Here is a 25418-nt window from a genome sequence, read left to right as displayed (position 1 = left end):
AAGTTCTGAAGACAGCACTATTTAAAAAAGAGGAGAATTAGAGGAGAAAGATGCTGTGGAAACTACAGGAGAGACTTTCAATAAGGAAGTTGTCAAATGTCTCAAAAGAGAAAAGGAAATTAAAATGCCTTGAAGACTTCAGGAAAATCTACTTCGGATAAGTATTGGTTTGAGAAATGAATGGAAGGAGAGAAAGTAGAGGCAACAAATACTAGATCTTTGCAAGAAACTTGACTGTGAAATGAAAGGGAGAGGGAGTGATAGGAGTAAAGGTTGGGGGAGATGAGAATGAAAGAGTGACTTCCAGGACAGGACAGACTGGGGAGTATTTCTACGCCGAGAGCAAGAGGACAGAATGAGGATGATGAAACAGAAACAGATGCTTCTCAGGGAAGTTGCGTGGAAAGGGAGGGAGGGGCAAGCTAATGAAGGAGGGACTGGAGGAGGAGAGAGGAATACCACAGCACCTGAGAAGGTTAATCTGGGGTGGAAAGGACTCCTGCATATCAATTTGTAGGTGCTAAAGAGATTACACACAGACTCAGTGCCATTAAAGTATGTGTTCATTTTGTTTTCCAGCAAAATGTTAGTTTGGGTGACCTGTTGATACAGTGGTTTGGTGCATTGACCCTGGACCCAGATTGCCTGTGGTTGAAATCCCACCTGTATCTCTACTGCTTAACAGCTGTGTGATCTTGGTCAGTTTACTTTCTCTCTCTGTACTTCATTTTCCTTATCTTTAAAAGGCGGGGTGGGGTGGGGGAGTCACACAGTAAGGGCTATGGAAGTACTAGCCATTATTATTTTTTCCACTAGTTTGTCATCTCCCTGAAGTTGAGGTTTTCTCTTTTGTTCAGGGTTGTCTACTCAGAGCCTAGCACTTAGTAGGTGCTCAATAAAAATTTCATGAATAAACTGGGATGAGAGAGCAAGGCGTGGAGGGAAGGGAAGACTTGGTAGTTGGATGCTGGGCGGGCTGGAAGCCAGATACCTTAGTCATACTCTGTGCCGCTCCGCGGTTTCCTGGGGCCTGAAGCAGCGGGCCTACATCCCGTCTCTGAGAGCTTCCCCAGGACTCGCGAGGTCGGAGCGCTGAGACGATGGTGTGCTCCGCGGCTCCACCCCCGCGAGGCTCCTGCGGCCCCGCCCCTGGTGGGCGGTGTTGTGCGGGCAGGGAGTATACCGGCTCCAGTCGCGAGCTAGCCGTGAGGGGCGGGGCCGGGCTGGGCGGGGCCGACTCAGCCCGGCTTTGGCTCACCTCATCAAAGAAGGGCGGAAGTCTCAACCCCAGTCTTGACCTCCCTTGGGAACCCGGCACCGAGAGCCGGGCCTCGACCCACGGGGCGGCGGGCCTGGGCGTGCACTGGCGCGGGCGGCACCATGAAGCGTGCGGGAACTCTGCGCCTGCTCTCGGACCTGAACAACTTCAGCGGCGCGGCCCGGCTCCGGGAGTTGTTGGCCGGGGACCCAGACGTCCGAGTTCGCTGCAGCCCGGACGGCCGCCACCTGCTGCTGCTGCGACCTCCGGGGGCACCGGGCCCGCAACTGCTGGTCGCGGTGCGTGGACCCGGCGCGGAACTGGAACGTGCCTGGCCAGCTGGCCAGCCCTCACCGCTAGACGCCTTCTTCCTACCGTGGCCGTCACGACCGGCGCTAGTCCTAGTGTGGGAGAGTGGCCTAGCCGAGGTGTGGGGCACGGGGGTGGGGCCCGGCTGGCGGCTGCTGCAGAGCACCGAGCTGTGTACTGGCGGTGGAGCCCGTGTGGTGGCCGTGGCGGCGCCCCGAGGCCGCCTGGTGTGGTGCGAGGAGCGTCAGGCCGGCGCTGAGGGCCGCGAAGGGCCTCCCGCAGTGGCTTTCAGCCACTGTGTGTGCGTCCGGACCCTGGAGCCCAGCGGGGAGGCCGGCACCAACCTGGGCCGTACACACATCCTGCTGCACAACTGCCCCCGTTTCGGGCTGTTGACCTCCCGCAAGGACCTGTTCCTGGTGCCCACTGCCACCACCTGGCCTGGCGTGGGCCACATTCTGCTCATCTGGAGCCCAAGCAAGGGCAAGGTGGTGGTGGCTGCCCCATGTCTTGGCCTCTCCCACAGTAAGAGCCTGAATCCTGGAGGAGGGGACCCGTGGGACTTCAGGACCCTGCTCCGAGGCCTTCCTGGGCTGCTGTCCCCCAGGCAGCCATTAACTGTACACACCTGGGCCCCAACTCCCCAGGGCCTGCTGTGGCTTGACTTCAGGGGCACTGTGAGCCTGGTGCAGCCCCACGGTGGTACCCGGGCTGTTGGCACCCTTCAGGAGGCACCTGCCAGCCTGGCAGGGTCTGCAGCACTGGGCGCATTTCATGGCACTCTGGCCTGTGTGCTGGGCTCCACATTGGAACTGCTGGACATGGGCAGTGGGCAGCTGCTAGAAAGGAAGGTCCTAAGTACAGATCGAGTACATCTGCTGGAACCCCCAGCCCCTGGCATGGAAAATGAGGAAGAGCTGGAGACCCGAGGGGGTCTTCGTTTGCTTTCAGCCGTGGGTCTGTTTCGAGTAGGCTGGGAAGCCCCACAAGGCCTTGAGCTGCCTTCAGCTGAAGATCTGGTGTTTGAGGAGGCCTGCGAGTACTACCAGCGGCGGAGCCTGCGGGGTGCCCGGCTCACCCCAGAGGAACTGAGACACAACAGCACATTCCGGGCACCTCAGGCCCTGGCTTCCATCCTCCAGGGCCACGTGTCCCCATCAACACTATTGACCACACTGAGGGCCGAGCTTCGGGATTACCGGGGCTTAGAGCAGCTTAAAGCCCAGCTGGTGGCGGGGGATGAGGAGGAGGCTGGCTGGACTGAGCTGGCAGAGCACGAAGTGGCACGGCTGCTGAGGACTGAGTTGATGGGAGACCAGCTGGCCCAGCTCAACACCGTTTTCCAAGCCCTCCCTACAGCGGCCTGGGGTGCCATCCTCAGGGCCCTGCAGCTCCAGCCAGATGGGAATGGCAGGCTGAGGTCCCAAGCTCCCCCTGACGTGTGGAAGAAGGTACTGGGTGTTACAACAGGTGGAAAGGAGCCACCCAGTGGGATACTGCCCCTCTTTGAACTCCTGTGCCGATGCCTCTGCCGGCTGGAGCCACGATGGCTGCCACCCTTTGTGGAGCTGGCACAGCAGCAGGGCGGGCCTGGCTGGGGATCAGGGGGCCCAGGGCTGCCCCTCTATCGCCGAGCCCTGGAAGTACTAGGTGAGGAGGGGACTAGGCCTGAAGCACTGGAGCTAGACCTGCTCTTGGGCAGTGGGCGGCCCAAAGCTGTGCTCCAAGCTGTGGGGCAGCTGGTGCAAAAGGAAGAGTGGGAGCGGGCTCTAGAGGCTGGCTTGGCCCTCAGCTCCTCCAGCCCCCTGCTTCGAAGTGAGATCTTCAAACTGCTGTTGGCCGAATTTGCCCGGCACCGCCGGCTTGATGCTCACCTCCCCCTCCTTTGCCGCCTGTGCCCACCAGACCTAGCTCCAACTGAGCTCCTGCTTCTACTGCGGACACACCTCCCAGATGAGTTGGAGCCCCCCGCCCCATTCCCTGAGCCTGGGGCAGAGCCCCCTCTCACTGTGGGCTTGCTCAGAGCCCTGCTGGAGCAGACTGGGACTCAAGGACGACCCTCTGGCCCAGTTCTAAGCCAATATGAGGACATTCTGTGGGACCCAGGCACTCCACCCCCTACCCCACCTCGGGGACCTATGTCAGCCCTCCAGGCATCAGACCACCCAGGCCTGGAGGCATGGGCACCATCTGGACAGGGCCTCTGTGTGACTGACACAGGCTGAAAATTGTTTCTAGGACACAGTGATCAGGGAAAGGTGTCTAGGAGTTGGAGGGGGCCAGAGTGGGGACCTGTGTGTCCAATACTCACAATACTCTTCTGGAGCAATTTATATATATATATATGTGTGTGTGCGTATAATAAATATGTTTGGTCTTTATCCTCAGGTTTCTGTCTTGGCGCAAAGCTCCTAAAACACTTGGAATTTCCTGAGTGATAGAAATATCTTTGTTATAACGTATGGACACCAAGGGGGGAAACTGGCGGGGGGGTAGGGGTCGGGGAGATGAATTGGGAGATTGGGATTGACACATATACACTAATATGTATAAAATAGATAACTAATAACCTGCTGTATAAAATAAAATTCAAAAAAAAAGAAAAACTACATTGCTGGTAGTAGTAATGGTGCTAACCACAGGAGATTCTGGATTTTAAATTTCAAAGTGATAGCTTTAGATTTTATGAGAGTAATAAACAGGAATAGATCCAATGGTTAATTGATGTGGCTTGATTTAGACAAACCTAATAGATTAAAATCCAAGCATACCTCAAAGATAAATTAAGGTCAAATAACTTACACTGCAAATAAATTTACAGTAGAAGCCATTTAAACAGCAAATCCTCACTACATTTTAAATATGATCTGATTCCTATTTTGGGAACATATTTATTAGATAAATTAAGGTGTGCTTTATCATAAAAATGAACACAGATGCAGGGGGAGAGAAAAAGCTAAAAAAAATTACCAGAAAATTTCAGATTTAAACTGGAGATTTAGTTAATATTATATCCAAATATTTTTTAAGTTTTGAATTGTTACTTCCCAAAGGTCAAAGTTTTCATTTTCAACAGAAAAAAGTTGCCTACAAGAAATATTAAAACAAATTAAATAGGGAAACTCTTTGAGGTGGTGGGACTTATTCCAGCTCCCTATGCTTTGTGTTGGAAAAATAAATAAAATTTAACAGTCCATGAGCTTGCTGTATAAAAATAAAATTAAATTAAATTTAAAAAAAAAGAAATGTCTTTGTTATAACAAGCCCCTTTAGACCAAACCTGCATTTACACTAATGAGGTAACTTAAAAGTGGGGACCCCTAGCGTCAGGATGGGGCTGGTCACCAGAAAGACCCGAGTGATGAAAGGGTTGGAACTTTCAGCTCCATCCTCAACCTCCTGGGAGGGGAGTGGGGCTAGAGACAGCTCTACAAAAGCTCCTGAACAGGGAAATTTGATGAGCTTCTGGCTTGGTGAACACATTAAGGTGCTGATGCACCCAGAGAGGGCATGGAAGCCCCATGCACACCCCTCACACCATGCCTTGCCCTATGCGTCTCTTCCATCTGACTGTTGTATCCTTTAATAAACTGGTAAACATAAGTATTTCCCTGGGTTCTGTTAGCCATTCTAGCAAATTATCAAACCAATTTATAGCATGGGAACTCCCAATTTATAGCCAGCTGATCAGAAGTACCAGTGACTTGTGACTGGCATTTGAAGTGAGGGCAGTCTTGTGGGATTGAGCCCTTAACCTGTGGGATCTGTGCTAACTCAAGGTAGTTAGTATCAGAATTGAGTTGACTTGCAGGACACCCAATTGATGTCCACAGAAAATTGATGGTTGGTGTTGGAAAACACTCCAGAAATGCATACACGGTTGGTGTGTTTTTCAATAGCCGAGGGCCTCATAGAGTTGGTTATAGAGGGAGTGGTTAAATCTGAATCTGTTGGCTAAAGTGACCACTTCCAATAATGAAAATAATTTACATTTATGAGCATTTAAAGTATACCAGTCACTCTGTTAGTCTTTAAATAGTCCCTCTTTTAATGTTTCTAATAGCCCCATCCTGAAAGTACTAATATTATCTCCATTTTACGGGTGAGGAAACAGAGATTTAGAAAGATTACTTGACCAAGGTCAGTCAGCTAGAAAGTAGTAGCTCTAAGATTTGAATCACTTCACTGTACAGCCCAATAGCTACTACCGGCTTGGGCTTGAAGCACTTCTCATTCCTGGCTCAATGCTAGCTTCTCTAGCCTGTTGTGAGGAGGGGGATCTGCAGAGGTACACACTTCCTTTCCCCAAGACTCTTCTGTTCCTGAGTAGGAACTGTGCTGGCCCTGAGCCCATGCTTGTCTCCCCCAGGATTTCTGGAGCAGCCACTGGATAAGGGGAAGATTTACCACAGACAGGAGAGCTACCTGCAGAGCCCTCTGGCTTGGTAACAAGAGTCACTGGAGGAGGGTTGCTTGGAGGCTAACTCCCAAAACTAAGAAAAAAGAGCGTCTCCAGAACATACTTCTGTTCATCTGGATTTAGTCAGCAGGACCACCTTTGAAGAGGCCTAGGCCCTCTTCTGCCCACTTCTACCCAAGTGACCCCTCAGGCTGGTTCTGGGCTTAGGGTAGGACTCTGGATGCTGCTCCTCAGCATCACCCTGGGCCCCCAGGTATCCCTTGTCCAAGGCTTGGGCCCAAGGTAAGGACTACCTCTTAGCTTTGCCCTCAGCTAGGACCTGCAGCTTGGGTTCTGCTCAGCCTCATCCCGGACTTAAGGTGGCCCTTTAGGCTCATATGGGACTAGGGACAGTTCCTCAGTCTCGAGGAAGGGGGCAGCACCTCAGGCTTATACAGGGCTTGTGTTACTCCTCGGCCTCATGAAAGTCCAAGGATGGTACCTTGACCTCATCCAGAATTTGGATGGCTGTTGTCCTGGCCCTTAAGCCAGGTTGTCTACCAATATCAGGAGTCAAGCTACTGACCCTTAAGCTTCTGCTCCTCCCAGAGGCCCAGAACTAGGGACAGGTCATCCCTTGGCCTCTACCTCAGCCCTGGTTTGGGTAGGGTTCATCCTCCTCTTTAGTCTGGAGGCTGGGCCCATTATGGCCCCTCTGTGGGAAGCTGGGGATGGACAAAAGCAGGAATCTGTTTCCTGTTCATGATCCTGCTGAATCATGGTTGTTGTTTTTTGGGTTTTCTTTTTTGGCCACTCCGGGTGGCTTGTGGGATCTTAATTCCCTGACCAGGGATCAAACCCGCGCCCCCTGCATTGGAAGCGCAGAGTCCCAATCACTGGACAGCCAAGGAAGTTCCTCATTGTTGTTTCTTCTCAGCCTGAGATTGGCTTGGGCCTCTTTCTGTGCTTGGAGGGAAAAGAATTGTACTCAGTGGGTCTCTGGGGCATGGGCAAAAGAAGGGGGCCAGGTTTTTCCTTGGACTTGTTTGGCTCAAGGAATTTCCTCAGGGCCACCCACAAGTAGGGGAGCCACCCAGCCTGGCAGCTCTGAGGAGAGCAGGTGAGCTTAGATGGGAACTTTCACCTGCTGTTACAGACTTGGTGCTTGATTGCTCTTGTCCTTGCTCATGCTCCAGCTCCAGTGAGGAGGGTAAAGTGACCCCCAACCATGTCTCAGGACTTTGGAGAACAGCTCGGGGATATAGATATCATTGTGTGACTGGGTTCTGGTGGAGTGTGTGAGAGGAACATCAGAGAGCTGGCCCAGTGTGGTCTTCCTGAGTCAGAGGGCTCCAAGTAGGTGAGTGGAGATCCCAAGTCTGAGGTCTTTGGTTGGCAGGGAGTATTCTAGGATCAGAAAGTAGAGAGGGTCCCTAGACAGGATGTTGGGACCTGGGGATATGGGAGATCTGGGAGCTCTGAGGTCCTTGATCTTGGGTGCCTGGGTAAAGGGCGAAGTTCTGGGGCTGAAGGTTTTGAGCAGTGGACAAGATCCCAGGTCCAAAGTCCCTGGGCAGGAGGTGGTAGAAAGGCCTGAGTTCCCTGGGTAGGTGCATTTCCACAGGTATGCCTCATCTTTGGAGCATGCTACTCTCAAGTTCACTTGGTAGTAGTCTCTGGAAAGCTTGAAGGTGAAGCTAAGCTACACAAGACCAGAATGCAGCCTGGGCAAAGGAGAGGAAGCAAATCCTGAGGCTCCTCTACCTGCCTATATGGCCATGGAGCCCAATCCTCCCTTTTTCATCTCCCTACTGCCCACCCATATTCCCTTCCCTCACCAGGAGATTCACTGTTTAGACGCAGACCACGGTTTCCATGCCACCCAATGACTGGAACACAAGACTACAGCAACCCAGGACTTCCCTGGTGGCGCAGTAGTTAAGAATCCTCCTGCCAATGCAGTGGACACGGGTTCGAGCCCTGGTCCAGGAAGATCCCACATGCCGCGGAGCAACTAAGCCCACGAGCCATAACTACTAAGCCCGCGCGCCTAAAGCCTGTGCTCCGCAACGAGAGAAGCCACCGCAAAGAGAAGCCCGCGCACCTCAAAGAAATGTAGCCCCCACTCTCCGCAACTAGAGAAAGCCCGCGTACAGCAACAAAGACCCAACACAGACAAAAATAATTAAAAAAAAAAAAAAAAAAGACTACAGCAACCCAAGTCTTCCCCAACCCGCAAAGGCCAGAGATCAAAGCCCACCCCTTTCTCCTGTAGGAAACTGGTGGCCAGAGTGGGCTGTATCCAAACCACTCTGCTTTCCCCCCATACCCTGACCCAGCCATCAAGGGAACTTGTCCTTAGGAAGTGTTCCACACTGTACAAATGTACCAGAACTTGGTTCACACTTCCCCTTGGTGGTCAGGGAAAGAGAGGAAGTTGGAGAGTGGGGAGGGTGCAGCTCTAGACCCCCAGCTCCAGAGGGAGCCCCCTCAGGCTGGAATGCCTGGCACCCTTACTGCCCTGGAAGAAAGGAAGAAAAATCCTCAGAGTGGCTCCCCAGGGCCCCACTCAATCTCTTCTTAGGCACAGGCTCCCCCTGGTGGTTACTGTCATCACCGCCAGCTCCACCATTACCCTTAAACAAGCACACACTTGCCCATTTCTTGACTAAGACTGAAGAAGCCTTTGAAGGTGGTAAATTAAGGTTCTCTGAGGGCAAGAGAGGAGGAGAGGAAGAGGTCAGGGTAGAACTCAGGGAGCAAATCAAGGGGAGGCAAAGTGACCCTGGTCTTGTACTAGGACAGTATCACCCAGAAGAAAGAGGGACCTGAGCTGCCAGGATGCTTCCTCTCCAGGGTTGGAACTCTGCCCTAGCTACCAGACTGATCTGGATAATTTGAGCCAACTGAGGAGGAAGTTGAGGGCACAGCAGAGATTTCTGGGAAGGCACAGTGAGGTCATATTTTACATGAATTTGAAATATAGGAATAAGATGCTGGGCTTTATTCAAAATCAATAGTCTCACTTTATGCACAAAATGTGAAATGAAGGTGAATCTTCCTAAATATAAAACTTTTTGAGAATCACAATTTCAAGGCTAATGGACTGTGTGAATTATAAACTGCTTACACTATTACTGCATGCGTCCCCATTTCTGCTGGTAAACAAAAATTCAGGTGGGGAGGGAGGCTGAATCAGGCTGTGAGGTCAGGGCTGAGTGACCAGGGTCACTCACCAGTTGTAGGTAGAAGCCTTAGAGTGGTTTCTCTACTTCCCAGAGGGAGAGCCCGGGCCTGGCTCCAAAGGTCGCTACACAGGAGCAAGAACAAAGGTGAGGAAAGACAGAGGCAGAGAGATGAGTAAGAGGATGAGGTTGGACCAGGAGAAGAGAGGAGACAGACAGATGGGAACGGGAAGAGGGACCTGGGAGAGGCAGGGAAATGCTCTCACTCTGGAGAGCAGAGGACGCTCTCAAGTGTGATTGCTGGAGGATGGAGGACAGAGCAGAGCAGAGGTCCCTTGGGGCCTCTCACCAGAATTATAGCCAGAGCGTAGAGCCAGTGGGACAGCTCATCTAGATTTGGTCTCCTAGAGCTTTCCATTATCTGAGAAAGGAAGGAAAAAGGAAGGAACTGTGAAGAGCTGAGGAAGGGGGAGGGGGGGTGGCCTGCACCAAGAATGAGGTCAGTCCACCTCATTTGGGCCTCGCTGATCTAAAGGTTCTGGAGGGGCAGACTGTCCAGGTCTTTCATAGGTGTCAAGTCCTCAGGCTTTGGCAGCCACTCAGATTCCAAGGTGACATGCAGTCTTATCAAAGTCTCTATTATTTTTGTTTTGTACCAGGGAGAAGTGGGCATTGTCCCACCCTTAACCACCCCACAGAGGCTCTAGGAGGAGCCTAGAGCCCCAGAACTGGGGGGCAGAGCCTCCCCAGCATAGAGCCCTTCCCACAGAGCCGTGATGCTGGATGTGGGAAGGCTACAGTGGGGGAAGGAAAGGGAAGGCTGATTGGAGGCATAGAGGCAGAGGGAACCCAAGCATAGCCAGGTCAGTGTCCTGGGCCAAGGCAGGGGGGACACTTACGTGGATATCACTGGAGAGTTATCCAGAGGGGAAACCAAGTGACTGCTCATCACTGACTAGATTGGTTCATTGTTCTCATAGCCCTTTGGGGATAGTGGAGGGTCAGTATGGGCAAGAGGTGATTCATGGGAAGCCTAGGAGAGGGAGGATGGACACATCAGTGACCCACTTCCTCCCTCCACCAACTGGTCAGGCCCTAGTGAGTTCCCCAGCAAGTAGGTCTCCCCTGTAAATGTTGGGGAAGAAAACATAAGGTGGGCTTTATGGGGTATAAGGGAATGGCTGCTTCAAAAGAGAGGAATGGAATGGCTCCAGAGTAGAAAGTTTGGAAGTGGATGGCCAAGAGGGATCAAACCAGAGAAGAAGAGTCAGAAAAACAGAGTGGGGAACTCTGGTTGGATTTCCTAAACCTTTGTAGTTTCTCCAATAAAAGATATAGTTTCTCCTTGTAGACAGCAGCACCTTCCCAGCTGGTCCCAGATCTCGCTACTGAGACCCTGAAGAGGTGTGTTTTTTGTTTTAATGACAAACTTAACTGGACCTGGGAGTAGGCTCTTGATTCTCTGTCAGTTTTGTTAGCCTTGTCCATCATCCCCTTAATTATATCAGTCAGACCCTTAACTCAAAGAGGGCTCATTTGCTTGGCATGAGGGAAAGCCAGGAGGAGAATCTGTGGTTAACCCATTTCTTCCCCTATGAATAGTTTTTTGGAAGCAGAGTTCCAAGGGGTCATGTATGTGGGAACGGCTGAGGAGCCATCAAGAAAACAAGAGGGAGCTCTTCTCAGCACTGCCTGTGGAGGTGGCAGCCATCTCCTACTAGGCGTCATGGCCACCCTCAGACCCCTCACAAAGCCCAAGATTATCAGAAAGAGGACCAAGAAGTTCATCTGGCACCAGTCAGACTGATACGTCAAAATTAAGCAGAACTGGCGGAAACCCAGAGGCATTGACAGTAGAGTGCACAGGAGATTCAAGGGCCAGATCTTGATGCCCAACATAGGTTATGGGGGCAACAAGAAAACAAAGCACATGCTGCCCAGCGGCTTTGGGAAGTTCCTGGTCCACAAGGTCAAGGAGCTTGAAGTGCTGCTGACGTGCAACAAATCTTACTATGATGAGATTGCTCACAACGTCTCCTCCAAGAACCACAAAGCCATTGTGGAGAGAGCAGCCCAGCTGGCCATCAGAGTCACCAATCCCAATGCCAGGCTGTGCAGCGAAGAAAATGAACAGACAGCTCATGCACACATTTTGTTTGTGTTAATAAGACCATAAAACTCAGCAAAAAAAAAAAAAGAGGGAGCAGTTGTCAGTCTGTCAACTCTGCCCTGCCTCTCCCATCACTGTGCCCAGCTTCAATTCCCCATCACAATCCTGTCAAGCTCTGGTCATCTCTTTTTCCTCACATCTCTCACATCCATCTCTCAAAGTAATGGATTCTCAGCTTATGTGTATTGACCACTCAGTGGACAAACCCACTGAGTCCATCAATACACTGAAATTCTTAACAGGTTGAATTCAACAAATCTTCTGTATTATAAACTCTGTTGATATCCCAATATCCTCCACTTGGGTATTCACATCTGGGTGGGGTGGTGGAAATGGAGTGGTAGTACAAAAGAAGGATCTGGAGCTGGGGGGTACCCATCCCATATGTGCCACAATGTCTGCACCCTCTTATCCACTCTTCCTGGAATACCATGGAGAGACTGTGGGTCCCCTACTGGTGTTCCAACTTTCTCTAACCCCAAATCCATGCAACTAATTCTAGGAAAGGGGGGATTAGGAGTTGGCCCTACTGGGACTTCTTTGGTGACTCTCCTAAAAAATCATTCCATAAAGGGGCTATTCCTGCATGAGGCTGAGGAAATACAGAGGTGAGAAAAGCCAACTGGGAGGTGCTCAAATGTAGCCATACAGAGAGGTAAAGGGGAACATGAATGGTTGTCCTGGTTCGTGTCTTCAGGCCAGATCTAAGTGGAGAGGCTGGCTGCCCTTTCATTCCATGGACCAGGGTTGGCAGAAGTTTCCCAGGTTTCTGAAATTTTCAAACCTTCCTCAGACTTCGGGCCTCCTTCCACATAGTGACCAACTGTAAAAGCTTTGAAAGGAAAAGGTACCATGCAATTGTCTTTAGGGAGATCTTAACGGGGGGGGCGGGGCAAAGAGGTGTGAGGAGAACTGGTGCCTCACTCAGCATCCAGTCTAGAGGCGTGAGGACCCCCAGAGATTGAATGGGTAGGAAGCAGCCTGAGGCTCTTGCAGTTTGTAGAAAAAAGAAAGGAGGCATGAGGTAGTACCAGCTGCAAGGCTTCTACGGCTCCCAGTTCAGGAAGAGAATCCCCAGAGTGGGAAAGAAAAGAACCCAGCTGAATGGGTAGGTCCTGGCAAGTAAGGAAGAAACAGGGATCGGGGAGCTAGCTTGGTTTGGCAAAAAGACCCTTATGGGGGCTTAACCCTGATGGCTTCCCCAGCATATTAAGACCACCCTCGGGAACAGTCCTACTTTGTTGATGATCATATAGGGGTTCATTTTCAAAAATGTATTTAACACTGAGATCAGCTCATTAACATCTGGGAGCTGGAGAAAGAAAAAGGGGGAGGGCAAAGACTAAGGCCATGTGTCTGGCTTGCCTCACTGGCCTCATGGAGGCGGAAACTCCCCCTTGGTACCCTTCCAAATCCTCACACGACAGACACAACACCCTCCCATTGTTCTATAGAGAACAGTGGTCTGGATTCTGCCAATGCTGACCCTTCCCCGCCACCAACATTTGTGTGCCTGTCTCAATTTAAAGGCTCTTGGGGACTAGGCTGGGAATCAAATTCTCCATCATAAAGGGGCTTCTTTGGGAATTCACTGGCGGTCCAGTGGTTAGGACTCTGTGCTTTCACTGCTGAGGGCGCAGGTTCTATCCCTGGTCAGGGAAATACGATCCCACAAGCTGCACAGGGCGTGGCCAAAAAAAAAAAGAGGGCTTCTTTAAGTAGGGATAGATTTCTCCTCTCAGAGTCAATGACTCCCCAAGAGTGGGCTTAGGTTTCCTCCATCCAATTGGAGGCACATGTAGTGGGCTGAATCATGGCCCCCAAGTGATATGTCCACCCAGAACCACAAAATATGACCTGATTTTGAATCAGCGTCCTTGCAGAGTTAATCAAGGTAAGGATCTCAAAAAGAGGTCATCCTGGACTAGGGTGGGTCCTAAATCCAAGAATGAGTATCCTTATAAGACAGAAAAGGAGACAACACAGAGACACAGAAGGAGAAGGTCATGTGAAGACAGAGCAGAGATTGGAGTGATGGGTCTACAAGCCAAGGAATGCCAAGGATTGCTGCTAGCTCCCAGAAGCTAGGAAAGAGGCATGGGATGGATTCTCCTCAGAGCCTCCAGAACAAACCAACCTTGTGGGCACCTTAGTTTTGAACTTCTGACCTCCAGAACTGTGAGAGAATAAATTTCTGTTGTTTAAAGCCACAAAGTTTGTGATAATTTGTTACTGCAGCCCTAGAAAGCTAATATACACCCCAAGAATGAGGTGGGGTCTCCCTCATCAGGTCTCCCTAAGGACGGGGTATATATCTTGGGTGGAGGCTATCTTTTCTGGGTCAAACTCAGGGTAGCAGTAAAGAGCTAAAGGTCTCGGGAGGGCCCCTCACCAAGCTAAGGCTGAGGTTGGGCCTTAGGCCATGAACTTGCACTTGCTGGTAGAGCTCCCTGCACTTGCCCAGGGTGCTATAAGGCTGCTGCCAGGGTCTGGAGCTCTGACCCCTCTTCCTAGAGAGCTGAGAGGCAAGGTCCCCATTGCTTGGCAATACCTTCTTCAACGCTGCTTTGGTTGCTAGGAGAGGAGCCAAGAGCAACAAACAGGACCCAGGCTCTGGTGTTGATAGTGGGAAGAGGACCTGGCTTTGACCTTAGCCTGGGAAGAAACTGCTCTGCCAGGCCACGCCTTGGATAACTTCCACCCACCCCTCCCCAACACACACACACACACACACACACACACACACACTGGAAGAGCATTTCACACCTCAGAGTACCTCCCTGGACTTCCCTGGTGGCGCAGTGGTTAAGAATACGCCTGCCAATGCAGGGGACATGGGTTCGATCCCTGGTCCGGGAAGATCCCACATGCCGCGGAGCAACTAAGCCCTTGTGCCACAACTACTGAGCCTGTGCTCTAGAGCCTGAGAGCCAGAACTACTGAGCCCATACGCCGCGACTACTGAAGCCCGTGTGCCTAGAGCCAGTTCTTCGCAACAAGAGAAGCCACTTCAGTGAGAGGCCCACGCACCACAACGAAGAGTAGCCCTTGCTCGCCGCAACTAGAGAAAGCCCACGTGCAGCCAAAAATTAAAGAAAAAAAAGTAACTCCCTGTCATCTACTTCATCTGATCCTCCTACCCTCTGAAGCCCACAGAGCAGCAGTTATGATGCCCATATTACAGAGAAAACTAAGCTGCAAACAGGCAAACTGGATCCTTGGCCAGCAGGTGAGAGAGGTGGGACTAGAAAGGAGACAGGCCTAGAGGCTTTAGGCCAGCACCTTTCCCCTTCCCGTGTGGACCTGGGGAACCCCTCTCAGCTCAAGGATAGGACCCCCAGGCATGAGTGGACTACCCTAGCAGTGGGAGTTTAACTTAGTACTTAGGCATAACAAAGGACCAAGAGCACTGAAACTTATAAGGCAAAGGGGGTACATGTAAAAATAAAACATCCGGGGCTTCCCTGGTGGCGCAGTGGTTGAGAGTCCGCCTGCCGATGCAAGGGACACGGGTTCGTGCCCCAGTCCGGGAAGATCCCACATGCCGCGGAGCGGCTGGGCCCGTGAGCCATGGCTGCTGAGCCTGCGGGTCCGGAGCCTGTGCTCCGCAATGGGAGAGGCCACAACAGTGAGAGGCCCGCGTACAGCAAAAATTAATTAATTAATTAACTAACTAATTAATTAAATAAAACATCCTTCTATTTTAACTAGCCCCAACCCTTCAAGAGGGCCTGCCTGCCCATCGATCTGGGGCATTCCTCCCAAGTGTTAGAAGGGTACCTGGAGACACACTGGATAAGAACTCACAAGGATTTAATCCTGCCTTTACCACCTATTGTCTGTGTAACCTTGAATAACTTTCTTAACCTCTTTGAACCTCAATTTCCTCAGCCATAAAAGAGGAAAAGGAATAGTATCTACATGATAGAACAGTTTTGAGGATTAAAAGAGAGAATGACTGTGGAAGAACTTATTTGTATATTCTATACATGTCATTTGGAGGGCACTAATAGTTAGGAACCTTAGGAATCTCTTAAGATCAGTTTCTCTGATCTTAAGGAAACTGAGGATCAGAGGATAAATGACGGAGAAAGGGTCACAAAGTAAGTACAACAGAATTATATCATACAAAGAGATTAGATTTTAAAGTAAACACATAGGTCAAAAATTGAATCATATAGTCAAAACATGATAACTCCTTAAATCATCCATAAAATAAGGTAGAGCTGACCTCTCAATAAGTCCAGCTCAGCCAGTTGGGAACCAATTGTTGTTTCAGTGGTTGAGCACCAGATTTGGCAGCTGGCTTGCTTTTAGGGTCCATGTTGCATGAAAAATGCTTGAATCATTGAACTCACACTTAGTGTAACTGAGACGCCATCTCCCTTCTCACCCTGCCAGTTGTTTAAAATGGAGTTGCTCTTTGCTGAGTGCAGACGGCTGTATTGGTCCTAAGTTAAACGTGTCTATGGTGCGGCTCCGTAGAGGTGGAAGCAAGATTCAAACCTAATAGTTGGGCCTTGCTCCCAAGCATTTGTTCATCCAGCTAGGAGGTCTTGACTGCTGTCACTGTGGGCCTGCTTCTACCTGAGCCTGGGCTGGGCTGCCCGCCCACAGCGCCCCCCCAACCCATCCCTCTCACTCTCAATCTGCTCAGAAAAGGATTCCAGCATGGGCTTTTGATGCTGTGATATATAACAAGAAATATGTAATTGGTCTTCGTCTCCATTTCTGGCACAGAGCTCCTAAAACTCTTGGAGCTTCATAATTGATAAATGTGTCTTGAGAAACATGTCTTGATATTCATAACAAATAAACCCGTTCAACTACACCAGAGTTTATGTTAATGAAGTGACTTTTGGAAAGTACCTAAGGTTGGGGCTGGTTGCCAGGGGAACCAACCTAGTGATCAGAGGGTTGGAACTTTCAGTTCACCACCTGACCTCCAGGGAAGGGAGAGGGACTGAAGGTTGAATCCATCACCAATAGTCAATGATTTAATCAATCATGTCTATGTAATGAGGTCTCCATAAAAACCCCAAAGGACTGGATTCAGAGAGCTTCCAGGTTGGTGAACCAGAATGAATCCACCGGGCAGAAGGTGGTGTACTCCAAACTCCCCAGGGAGAGAAGCTCCTGTGTTCAGGACCCTCCCGGACCTCTACCTATGTATCTCTTCACCTGGCTGTTCATTCAGATCCTTTAATATCCTTTGTAATAAACTGGTAATCTAGTAAGTAAACTGGTTTCCTAAGTTCCCTGAGCTGCTCTAGCAAATTAATCAAACCAGGGAGGGGTGGCATGGGAATGTCCAATTAATTAGCCAGTCGGTCAGAAGCACAGGTAACAACCTGCACTTACGATTGGCATCTGAAGTAGGGGGCAGTCTTGTGGGACCAAGCCCTTAACCCATAGGATCTGATGCTATTCTCCAGGTAGATAGTGTCAGAATTGAGTTGAATTGTAGGACACCCAGCTGGTACTGGAGAATTGCTTGGTGGTGTTGAAAAAAACATAATGGAGATACCCACGGAGGGTGATCCACATGTTGATCCCCAGCAAGGGCCTGAAATCTGGGGGAGACAGGATGATAATGAGCCACCAGAGTTCCCAGTCCCTCCTAGTCCCACTGCAGGCTGCTTCCACCTCACCCAGCAGGTTGGACTGGATTTTTCTGATGGTCTCCTATCCATAGATAGTGTTTACATCCATGTCCTGGGAGGTAGAGGGAGCAGGGTCAGGACACTAGGAGTAAGTTAAAATTTGAGGGGAAGGGGGTTTCCTGCCCAGAAATCCTAGGGAGAAGGGACAGAGAAATGAGATTGGGTAGACTGATGTCTCACATCTGTGACTGTGAGGCCTGGAATCTGACACTCCCATGGGTGTGGCTCAGGCTCTCTGGGAGGCTGGGATTCTGGAGTGGGGGTAGGATCTGAGTCTGGGACTCAGAGAGAAATTCCCAGGGGTGGAGGGAGGGTTAAGTCCCCTCTGTGCCTGAAGGATGGACTTAAGGAAAGAGTGAAGGTTGTACATGTTATTTCCAACGGAGTAGCTGCTGTAGGAAATGGCCTCATACAGCTGCTTATTGCTTATGAAGCTGCAGATGTTCCAGCCCCTGGGGAGAAAAGGCAGGGGGGAGAGTGGGAAAGAACTCAAGGCCAGGTCAGAATGTGCAGAAAGGTTGAGAGTCAGTAGAGGACAGGTGGGGGTGTAGAAATTAGGAGAAGATGGATGGAGGTGAGGGGTCAGGGAGGAGAGAGAAAAATGGAAGAGGGGTCAGAGGCAGAGTTTGGGTTTGGGGAGTTCTGGGTAATGAAAGGGGATGGTTCTTGGAGGGATGGGGCCCAGAAAGTCAGAGTGGGGAGTAAGTTGCATAAGGTGGGGAGGGGTTACAGGTTAGGATAGGATCTTCCTGAGGAGACCAGAGGTGGCTCCTGGCCTGAGTGACTAGCTTTCAGACATGAGGCATGCGCACTGGGTAGGGGAAGGGCAACAAACTAGAGGAGCGTGGTCACACCCAGCAGGAAGCAGGCAGATAGGTGGTGCTGGGAACTGGAGTGATAAAATGAATAGCCCCTGCAGAACTCACACAGGCAGCCTTACAGGCTGAAGCCAGACAGAAAGAGCACCAGACTGAAGATGAAGGCAAGCAGCAGGTACAGTTATGTAGCCAGCCTCATATTTCAAGACCTGGGAGGGGGCCTGGAGGGAATGTGGTCTTAGGCTTCTGCCAGACATCCAGGTAGCTACTCACACGTTTTACCTCCCGCCCGTGTGTGCAGGGCAGGGAGGGGTGGTGGCAGGGTGGCCTCTGGAGGACAAACTTACACATGGAGCTCGCCTTATCTTCTTGAAGATGTCCCACTGGCTGTCCTTGTTTTTTAGAGACCAAGAGACCTTGCTCTCACAAGTCTAGGTCTAAGTGGGAGTAGAGGCAGAGTGGTGAGACAGAAGAGACCCAATTAGCCATGCCCCTCCTTATACTATCCAGAAAGCATCATGATATACTGATATGGGACAGGAAGGCTCCAGTGGGGTACTCCAGAGCCTCTCTGCTTTGCTGCTAGACTGGCCTACTTAATTTGCAGTTTCCTAGCTCTTAACCCTCCCGTTCCTCCAAACCAGTCCTCCCACACATCCTACTTCACAGTCCCGGCCACTCCCACCCTGGTGGGCTTTGAAGCATCTCCTGGGGTGACCTCCTGGCAGTGAGCAAGCTGGGAAAGGGGAGATGGAAGGACTGTTTCTAGTCTAACAGGTGGCTGGGGAGTGAGACGTCTTAGCCCTGCCCCCCTACCCCCTACCCCCCCACCCCAACCCACCCCACCCCCCACCCCCCACCAACCTCCCAGGGCCTCTTGGCATATCACAATAGTTAATCTTTACTGAAAGCTTACTCTGTGCCAGGCATTCTCTAAACTCTCTATATCATTTCATCCTCCTAACAATCCTCTAAGACAGGTGCTATTATTATCCCCATTGTAGAGATGAGGAAACAAGTTCAAGGAGGTTAAATAACTTGTTCAGTGTTATCCACCTATAAGTGGTTGGGCCAGGATTCAAAAAAGGTGTGTCTCTAGCAAGAGCCCGTGCTCTGGACCACTGTGCGGTGATTACTTCAGGAGTCTCTATTTTAGTTCATGGCACCAGTGTCCTCCCAGTTCCTCCAAACCTTAACATTGCCTTCCATCCTTCCCACCTACTCACTCCCCATATTCAATAAACTGCCAAATGGTATCTATACTCCTGCTTCTCTCCCCAGGCCCACCACAAACACCCTAATTCAGGTCTTTATTACTTCCCACCAGGATTTTGTCTCTCTTATGGTTAGTATTGGTTGTTATAAAGGTAGTGTGAGTACATTAAAGGAAGTTTGAAAAATGGCAAAGAGAAGAAAAATCCACCCAGAATCCAATCATCTTATTCCCACCATTGTACTTTCTTCCCATGTACTGATACTTTTTCCCCAGGCAAAGACCTTTTACATAATTGCAGACATTTTGTATGATAATTTATCATCCTACTTTTTCAGTTAACATTGATCGTAAGTGTATTTTTCACATTCTTTTAACCTCTTGGTAAATATCTTTTTTTTTTTTTTCTTTTTTTCTCGCGGTACGCGGGCCTCTCACTGTTGTGGCCTCTCCCGTTGCGGAGCACAGGCTCCGGACGCGCAGGCCCAGCGGCCATGGCTCATGGGCCCAGCCGCTCCGCGGCATGTGGGATCTTCCCAGACCGGGGCACGAACCCACGTCCCCTGAATTGGCAGGCGGACTCTCAACCACTGCACCACCAGGGAAGCCTGGTAAATATTTTGATGGCTGTATAGCATTCTATTCTTAGAATGTCCCATAGTCAACCAAGCCATTCTCCTATCCATCACTTTCAGGAGTTTCCAAATTTTCTGTATTATAAGTAATGCTGTGATTCCCAGAAATGAAATTAGTGGGTCAAATGTTGTGCACCTTAATACAAGTTGCTTTTCTGAGAGATTAGTTTACTTAAAGTGTATGAGATTCTAGTCTCTTCACATCCTTTTCAGCATTGAGTAGGATCATTGAAAATCTTTGCCGCTTTAGTATGATTTTATTTACATACTTCAAAAACCAGGCAAAATCAACCATGGTGTTAAAAATTAGGACAGTGCTTACCCTTGCAGGGGAAAAATGATTGGGAAGGGTCATGAGAAGACTTCAGGGTGCTGGTAATGTTCTACTTCTTGATCTCAGTGCTGGTTCAGTTTGTGTGTTCAGTTGGAGAAAATTCGTCAAGTTGTATTTCTATGATATGTGTACTTTTCTGTATGTTACACTTCAAAGCATAGTTTACCAAGCGCACCAAAAGCATAAGTAACAAAAGAAAAAATAGATAATTTGGACTTCATCAAAGTTTAAAACTTTTGTGCTTCAAAAGACACTCTCTGTATTTAAAATTGGCAAAAAAAAAAAAAAAAAAAGACACTCTCGGGCTTCCCTGGTGGCGCAGTGGTTGAGAGTCTGCCTGCTGATGCAGGGTACACGGGTTCGTGCCCCGGTCTGGGAAGATCCCCCATGCCGCAGAGCGGCTGGACCCGTGAGCCATGGCTGCTGAGCCTGTGCGTCCGGAGCCTGTGCTCCTCAATGGGAGAGGCCACAATAGTGAGAGGCCTGCGTACCGCAAAAAAAAAAAAAAAAAAAAAAAAAAGACACTCTCATAAAAGCAAAAAGACAACCCACAGAATGGGAGAAAACATTTGCAAACCATACATCTGATAAAAGACTTGCATCTACAATGTATAAATAACTCTTAAAACACAATAAAAAATATGAAAAAGAAAATATATATAATTGAATCACTTTGCTGTACACTTGAAACACAACATTGTACATTAACTATACCTCAAAAAAAACAAAACAATAAAAAGACAATTAAAAAATGGGCAAAGGATCTGCAGAGACATTTTTCCAAAGAAGGTATACGAATGGCTAATAAAAGATGCTCAGTGGGGACTTCCCTGGTGGCGCAGTGGTTAAGAATCCACCTGCCAATGCAGGGGACATGGGTTCAAACTCTGGTCCAGGAAGATCCCACATGCCGCGGAGCAGCTAAGTCCGTGTGCCACAACTACTGAGCCTGCGCTCTAGAGCCTGCGAGCCACAACTACTGAGCCCGCGCGCCTAGAGCCCATGCTCCACAACAAGAGAAACCACCGCAATGAGAGGCCTGCACACCACAACAAAGAGTAGCTCCTGATCGCCGCAACTAGAGAAAGCCCTCGCACAGCAATGAAGACCCAATGCAGCCAAAAATAAAAATTAATTAATTAATTAAAAGAAAAAAGATGCTCAATGTCATTAGTCATCAGGGAAATGTAGATCAAAACCATGATGAGATACTACTTTGCACACTCTAAGATGGCTTTGATAAAAAAAAAAACAGATGATAACAAATGTTGGGGAGGATATAGAGAAATTAGAACCTTTATATATTGCTCATGGGACTGTAAAGTGGTGCAGTCACTTTGGAAAACAGTCTGGCAGTTGCTCAAAAGGTTAAACATAGAGTTACCATATGACCCAGCAATTCCACTTGTAAGATTTTAAATACCATAGAAGAAATCAGAAAGGAAAAGAGTGAACAATAAAAAAAGAAAAAAAATGAAGAGTGATGAAGTTAACCACATATAGACTAAATTTATAACTTTGGTACATGTCTGTGTAAATAAAAAGGTAGATCCTGACTCCCTACCCCCTACACCTGCCAAAAAAAAATGCAGGTGTACTGGGAAATACATTTGCGTAAATATGATGAGTTACAATCTTTTTGTACAATTAAGGTATATACCCAAGAGAAATCAAAATATGTATCTAATCAAATATGTGTACCCAAATGTTCATAGCACCCTTATTCATAGCAGACAGAAAGTAGAAACAATCCAAATGTCCCTCAACTGATGAATGGCTAAATAAGATGTAGTATATTCATACAATGGAAAATTATACATGGCAATAAAAAGAAATGAAATACTGGTACATGGGGCGACATGGATGAAACTTGAAAATATGCTGCTAAGTGATAGAAGCTAGGCACAAAAGACCATATACTGTATGAATCCATTTATATGACATGTCTAAAATAGGCAAATTAATAAAGATATAAAGTAGTGGTGCAGTGGTTAAAACTCCACACTCCCAATGCAGTGAGCCGGGGTTTGATCCCCGGTCAGGGAAATAGATCCCACATGCATGCCACAAGTAAGAGTTCGCATGCCACAACTAAGAAGCCTGCAAGCCTCAACTAAGACCCGGCGCAACCAAATAAATAAATAAATAAACATTAAAAAAAAAAAAGACAAAGTAGGTTAGTAGTTGCCTGGGGCTGGGATAGTGGGGGAAAATGTTGCATGACTGCTGCTGGGTATGGGTTTTCTTTTCTAAGTGATGAAAATGTTTTAAAATAGGTTTTGGAGATGTTTGCACAACACTTAAGAAATATACTAAAAGCCACTGAACTGTACACTTCAAATGGGTGAATTGTATGGTGTGTAAATTATATCTCAATAAAGCTGTTACATATTTTTTTAATTTACTAAAAGAAATCTTTGTTTAATAGACAAAAAAGAGCCATATTATTAGTTTTTAATTTTTTTTAAATTTATTTTATTTTTGGCTGCATTGGGTCTTCGTTGCTGTGCGGGCTTTCTCTAGTTGCAGTGAGCAGGGGCTACTCTTTGTTGCGGTGCTTGGGCTTTTCATTGCGGTGGCTGCTCTTGTTACGGAGCACAGGCTCTAGATGCACAGGCTTCAGTAGTTGTGGCTCGTGGGTTCTAGAGCGCAGGCTCAGTAGTTGTGGCACATGGGCTTAGTTGCTCCACGGCTTGTGGTATCTTCCCGGACCTGGGCTTGAACCCGTGTCCCCTGCATTGGCTGGCGGATTCTTAACCATTGTGCCACCAGGGAAGCCCAAGAGCCATATTATTTAAATATACATTCGATTACTATATTTCTATGTGTTTTAGTCTTAGTGCTTCCTCCTCTGAAATTGTCCTTTACCCTTTTATCTAGTGAGGAGCCTCTTTATTAAACTTATTTTGCATTAATTAATTGTACAGAAAGATTGTAACTCATCATATTTGTTACAAATATATTTCCCAGCACACCTGCTTTTTTTTTTTTTTTTTGTGGCCGTATAAGGGGTAGAGAGTCAGGATCTACTTTTTTATTTACACACACATATACCAAAGTTATAAACTCAGTCTATATGTAGCAAAATTGATCACTCTTTTTGGGTTTTTTTCTTTTTTTATTATTCACTCTTTTCCTTTCTGATTTCTTCTATGGTATTTAAAATCTTACAAGTTTATCCTATCCACACATACTTCTAGAAAGGTGATGAATAGTATTTCATCTTATTTTCATCTAATTTTATTTGCTTACATTTAATTCTTTAACCTTATACAATTTATTTTATGATAAGATAGGATCTTTTTGTTTTGGTTTTTTAAGTTGCTAGTAGCATGGGCTTCTCGGCCCCATACTTGGTCCCCCTTCTCTAGTTCTATACACCACACTAAACCAATCTCACTTTAAAAGAAGTATCTAACTAGGTCACTTCTCTGTTCAAAAACAGTTGGTGGCTTCCCACTCCCTATAAAATTAAGTCTAAACTTATCAGCTTGGGAATTCCCTGGCCGTCTAGTGGTTACGACTCCAAGCTTGCACTGCAGAGGGCCTGGGTTTGATCCCTGGTCAGGGAACTAAGATCCCACAAGCCGCACAGTGCGGCCAAAAAAAATAAAATAAACAAACTTCTCAGCTTGTCATTCAAAACTCTCTACAATCTAGAAAGACTATGGAGGGCAGTTTTGCTGATTCCTTCTCTCCTATCCAGCAAAGTACCCACCATTCCTTCCCTTGACCATCCCATTTCAGTACCTTTCCTAAAGCCATCGCTCTACTTAGAATGTCTGTCGATCCTTGACAAAATTACCTGTCACAGGTCCACCTCCATTCCACAATCACAACCAATTTCACCTTCAGCAAGAAGTGTTCCCAGATCACTTTGGTCAAAACGAATTTCTCTCCCTGTAAGTCTAAAGCACTTCGCAGGTTTCTAATCCTGCTCCCTGATGTGTGCTTTTACTCAACATGTGGCTATGTCTGACTTTCCCGTTTGGGGAGTTTCAGGAGGGCAGGGACCAGGTCTTAACCATGACCGCCTTAGACCCTGCAGTGACAGTCCATTACATTTGGATGAAATTCAAACACCTTGCTATCTTTGTGATCTTAGGCAAGTTGCTTGGCCTCTCTGGCACTTAGTTTCTTCATATTAATGGGAGATAATAACAGGACCCACAACACAGAGCTGTGCTCAGCTTTCGATAAGATAATAATTGATATAAAGCATTTCTCACAATACCTGGTGCAGAATGAATATTAATTGCTATTGTCATCATCGTTATTGACACCATGGCATTGTCCCATCTAGCCTCAGCCTCTCTCCTGCCACCACTTTCCTTTGCTCACCAGGCCCAGAACCCACTGGTGTTCTATTCTTCCAACCCACTAAGCACTTCCCAGCATCAGGACCTATTTCCTCCCCATGAAATCCCCCTCCCCATGCACATTACCTGCTGGAGTCCTCCTAATCCTTCAAGTCTCAGCCGATACATCACTCCCTTAGAGAGGCCTTCTTTAACACACCAGTTTAAATTAGGTCTCTCTCTGGGACTTCCCTGGCAGTCCAGTGGTTAAGACTCTGCGCTTCCATTGCAGGGGGCATGGGTTTGATCCCTGGTTGGGGAACCAAGATCCCCGCACGCTGTGTGGCACAGCCAAAAAAAAAAAAAGGTCTCTATTATATATCTAACCTGCACTATTCAGTTATATATAAATTGTAATTGCATATATATGTAACTGTTTGTTTAACATCTATTTCCCTACCCAACTCTATAAGTCATGTTTTCTTATCTACTGTTCCATCTCCAGTTCCTGGCATGTTGTAGATGCTCACTAAATGTAGCTTGACTGGCTGAATGAATGAATGGACAGAGTACTTTATATAGCAGGTACTCAATGAATGTTTGGATTTTTTTTTTTTTTTTTTTTTTTTTTTTTTGGGCTACGTGGCTTGCGGGATCTTAGTTTCCCCGATCAGGGATAGAACCTGGACCCTTCACAGCGAAAGTGCCGAGTCCTAACCATTGAACCACCAGGGAATTCCCAATAAATGTTTGAACTTTAATTCAAGTTAACCCTAGATCCTCTGCCATAGTAAACGCACTCAGACCTGGGCTTCAGAGGTGGGAACATCAGTTTGCAGAGATCACACCGAAATATAAAACCAAGAAAAACTCTGCACACATAAAATAGGGGAAAGGAATAAAAATGTTCATAGGAAGGCTCTTCAAGAGAGCAGAAACCATGATAGAAACAACCCAGATGTCCAGTGACAGGAGAATAAAGAACTGTGGTATAGTCACATAGTGGAATACTACACAGCCCTCAAAATGCATGAACTGCAGCAATATGAATCTTAGTAATATTAAGTAAAAATAATAAGCAGCCAAAAACTACATACAGCAGTATTCCTCTATAATAAGGTTAAAAAAAACTAAAA

At 48.1% G+C, this 25418-nt stretch overlaps 1 protein-coding gene and 1 pseudogene across 1 annotated transcript; both read left to right on the top strand.

Moving 5' to 3' along the window:
- The first annotated feature begins 1374 nt into the window (after positions 1–1374).
- Positions 1375–3938, top strand: HPS6 (HPS6 biogenesis of lysosomal organelles complex 2 subunit 3). Its single transcript, XM_030865400.2, has one exon. The coding sequence runs from the start codon at positions 1381–1383 to the stop codon at positions 3790–3792; it is 2412 nt and encodes an 803-aa protein (XP_030721260.1). The 5' UTR covers positions 1375–1380; the 3' UTR covers positions 3793–3938.
- A 6939-nt stretch (positions 3939–10877) lies between these two features.
- Positions 10878–11327, top strand: LOC115858006 (large ribosomal subunit protein eL32-like; annotated as a pseudogene).
- Positions 11328–25418: the final 14091 nt, after the last annotated feature.

Source organism: Globicephala melas, chromosome 16 (genome assembly GCF_963455315.2).
Source record: "Globicephala melas chromosome 16, mGloMel1.2, whole genome shotgun sequence".
NCBI classification, from domain to species: Eukaryota; Metazoa; Chordata; class Mammalia; order Artiodactyla; family Delphinidae; genus Globicephala; species Globicephala melas.
The sequence above is the reverse complement of the archived record's forward strand: the minus strand, read 5'-3'. Positions and strand labels throughout refer to the sequence as shown.

Coding starts and splice junctions, on each gene's coding strand:
- HPS6 (XM_030865400.2), top strand. CDS start 1,381: ATGAAGCGTGCGGGAACTCTGCGCCTGCTCTCGGACCTGAACAACTTC.